This window comes from Ochlerotatus camptorhynchus, unplaced genomic scaffold (assembly GCF_037179485.1).
Source record: "Ochlerotatus camptorhynchus isolate MF236.1 unplaced genomic scaffold, CSIRO-AGI_Acam_v1.1 ptg000556l, whole genome shotgun sequence".
Taxonomy (NCBI): domain Eukaryota; kingdom Metazoa; phylum Arthropoda; class Insecta; order Diptera; family Culicidae; genus Ochlerotatus; species Ochlerotatus camptorhynchus.
The window spans coordinates 567,671-571,237 of record NW_027041039.1 but is presented as its reverse complement, the minus strand read 5'-3'; the positions used below and the strand labels follow the sequence as shown (position 1 = coordinate 571,237).

At 38.9% G+C, this 3,567-nt stretch overlaps 1 protein-coding gene across 1 annotated transcript; it reads left to right on the top strand.

Moving 5' to 3' along the window:
* Positions 1–202: 202 nt before the first annotated feature.
* On the top strand, positions 203–3,567 carry PIG-V (phosphatidylinositol glycan anchor biosynthesis class V). The gene is made up of 3 exons (XM_065236591.1): positions 203–404; positions 756–1,641; positions 1,704–3,567. Exons 2-3 carry the CDS (start codon positions 873–875, stop codon positions 2,555–2,557), a joined length of 1,623 nt encoding a protein of 540 aa, XP_065092663.1. The 5' UTR covers positions 203–404; positions 756–872; the 3' UTR covers positions 2,558–3,567.

Genomic DNA, 3,567 nt, shown 5'->3' with positions numbered 1-3,567 from the left:
ATAATTTTGACGAAAATTTTAATCGAACCAATGTATAAATTTTGAAAAACCATAAAATGCATAAAACTTAATCTATATTCGTTTTGTAATATTTTTGAGTGCACATAATGTGTGTCAAGTCAGTTCGACCTGCCGAGCCGAATCCCCAAATTGTTTTTTTTTGTGCGGCGTGCACGCAAAAATCCAGGTCCATTCCGTCAAATTATCAAAACATGTCGGGCTCTACAGTGAAGCAGCACATTTTTCATTTTATTTTTTCTAGTTTATTGTATTAAATTTGCCCCGATTTGGTTGGTAAATGTTCCCATTTTCCACCTAGTGATTACCCCGACCAAGCTCAACCGGACACCAGCCGAAAATTCAAGCCGTTTTAGAAAAATTTGAAGCGCCAAAAAAATAAAAAGGTGAGTTGTGTGTTTCTGTTCAGTAGCTATATTTTGATGAAACGCTGATAAGGGCGTGAAATATGATTCCAATGAAAATATAAATAGGTAACCCACATTAATAGCGCTTCTGAACGTGCAGGAAGGCTTTTTTTTTGTTCATTTGCGTTGCTGGGGAATCGTTCGTATTTATTTAAGGATGTGTTGCATAATGATTATTAAATTTTGATGCAATTTATAGGTATTTTTTCTTATTCTCTTGTATTATATTGTTTCATTTTGCGTTGGATCCTAAAACGTTCAATTTGTTAAATAAATACTAATTGGTGTTTTTATTAATAGTACAGCTTTAAAATGTTCTTCCCGTTTTAGGATCCAACGGCATAATTGCACGAACGGGTGTCTCTTGAAATATCGAATCCGGCAGTCACAGTGAAATAAAAGCGAAAGTGTTTTAATGTGAGTGAGATACAGTTGAATAGTACCAAAATGACCAAAAATAGCAATCACCAAGTAACAACCCATTCCAAGGACCAGCAACAAAACAGCACAAAACACCATCACAATCATCATAGTCACAAACAGCAGCACAATCAATCTTCCTCACAAATGCCTTCAGCTGCGGCAAAAGCAGCCGCTCACAAGCCCACTTTGTACATCTCGATTACGTCCCTGGCACTGCTGAGTCGGTTGCTGGTGATAGTCATACAAATCATATCAAACCATTTGATCCCTGATCATGAAGCGGGAGTGTTTGTTGCTCCCCGCGATCCTGAGGCACCTCCAGGAAAGTTGGATGGATTAGTGGATGCCCTACTAGGAGGATTACACCGCTGGGATTCTCAATACATGCTGCATATCTCCGAGCATGGCTATTCGTACGAGAATACGTTGGCATTCTTCCCGCTGTTTCCATTCATCATCAAAATCGTCACTAGTGTCCTAGGAGGAAGCTCATCGTTGATATCATATCGAGAGCTTTCACTAGTGCTGGCCGTACTATTGAACGTGGTGTGTTTCGTACTGGCAGCGAAAGCCCTTTACAAACTAAGCAATATGGTGTTGGGCAATAAGAAAAAGAGCGAACTAGCCGTAATATTGTTCTGCTTCAATCCGTCGTCGATCTTCTTCACTGCTCCGTACACGGAAAGCCTATTCTCGTGGCTGTCGTTCACCGTGATGGTACAATGCATCGACGACATCAATTCTATATTGATAACTGTCCCGTTGAGTTTGAGCATTCTGTGCCGATCAAATGGTAAGTGATGGTTGTAATGTTTGCCAAGCATATGGGATGACAATACTTATCTCTACTTTTAGGAATGCTCAATATCGGGTTTTTGCTGTTTTTCTACATACGTCGAATCCTGTCGCAAAACTCCTTCCACAATATTATCTGTATTGGATCGAAGCTATTTTCGATTCTGATTATCATCATCTTCCACTACGGCATAGCGCAAGTCTACAGCTACTACCTGTTTTGCTTCGAGCAGAAATTTAGTTTCCCACCGCACGTAAAAGCGTATGCAGTCACGAAAAATCTGGTGCTGGCTGGCAACAAAACAAGTGAATCGTCGCCCTGGTGCTCAAACTATTTGCCTTTATCTTATTCTTACGTACAAAGCCACTATTGGAATGTAGGATTTATGAAGTACTACGAGTTGAAACAGTTACCGAACTTTCTAATTGCCTTACCAGCCATCTATCTAATAGTCAGCAACTCGTGCAAATATATCCACGATAACTGGGATTTTTGCGCCCGTTTGGGCCTTTTCCGAGTTAGCAAAAAGCAGGTGAAATGCATGCGAAATTACGACCGGTTGGCGTTTGTGTTTATCGTTCATGCACTGTTTCTGGCACTGTTCAGTGTTCTCTTCGTGCATGTCCAGGTCACAACACGAATGCTGGCCTCCGCGAGTCCAGTGTTGTATTGGTTCGCTGCCGAATATTTCACCGGCGATAAAGCGTTCATCCGGCGGCAAGTGATCAGAAAACTCTCCAAACAGGTCGAGGATGGAACCGAACCATGCACTCACGTGGAGAACTCCGTTGAGCTGAGTGAAATTTTAGACTTAAGAACGATGAATTTAAAACAATTAGTCATTTTACTGTACTTCGTAGGTTATGCCGTTATTGGCACAATTCTCTTCAGTAACTTTCTGCCCTGGACTTAGGCATCTGTAGAAAACCGTTAGAAACGGTAGGCGAATGCGTAGGTACACTAATATACATGTACAACGGCAGTAGTTAGCAGTTGACTTAACTTTACAAAATACGGCATAATACATAGTTAAAATCAAATAGAGGAGCGAAATTTAACTATACACTATTTATGATCAACTAGCGAACGTTGAAATATCAATTACAATCAAAAACTTACTCATTGAAGCAGCAGCATAGCTCTAGACAGCAACATTCGAGTTTAACGATTGTAGGGCTAAAACATATTGAACCAAATTATATAGCATTCAACAGAGGCGTGCAGTAGTTTAAAACATCTATTTATTGAAAGTTAGTGATAGGATTAGTAGCAGACGTTTTCTCTTCTTATTACGATTTTTAAAATCAACAGTTAGTACGTTAAATAACGTACTTTTCATCATGTTAATATAGGATTTAGCTACTCAAACATTTTTCCTCACTTCGATTCGGTGTCGTGCAGTAAAATCACTCATTCATTCGACCATTATTCTTCTTCTTCTTCATTGTAGGGATTTTGCGCTTTAGAGTTTCATCAAAATAACAAACAAAACCATAGTGAACTTTATAGTAGGAAGAAACGAAATGCTCAAAAACATTTTAAAATCGTAGAAACGTTAACAAGCAGGTCGAGTTTTAGTCCAGTTTTATTACACGGAACTGTCTACAACACACACATCTCTTTGCCTTATAATAAAATAACATTGAAACAAATACTAACATACAATATCTATCGAGACCATATGTAGCACCCCACCCGGTGGATATTCTTTATCGTGAATTAATTCGTTCATTCTTGATTGTTATTATTCACTGTTCGTTAACGCCAACCTGTCCAGATATGAGAAATTGACTATAAAAGTATTAAGTTTGACAGAAACTTGTTAATCTTTAACCCATTTCTAGTCTTCTTATTGCAATAAGTAGCCTGGCGTTACAGTTTTAACTTCCTCTTTGGACCAAAAATTAGCGATTATTCGGTTGA

Excerpts from the sequence above, each read along its gene's own strand:
- PIG-V (XM_065236591.1), top strand. The coding sequence starts at position 873 with ATGACCAAAAATAGCAATCACCAAGTAACAACCCATTCCAAGGACCAG. Across the intron at positions 1,642-1,703 it reads CATTCTGTGCCGATCAAATG|GAATGCTCAATATCGGGTTT; the intron begins GTAAGTGATGGT and ends CTCTACTTTTAG.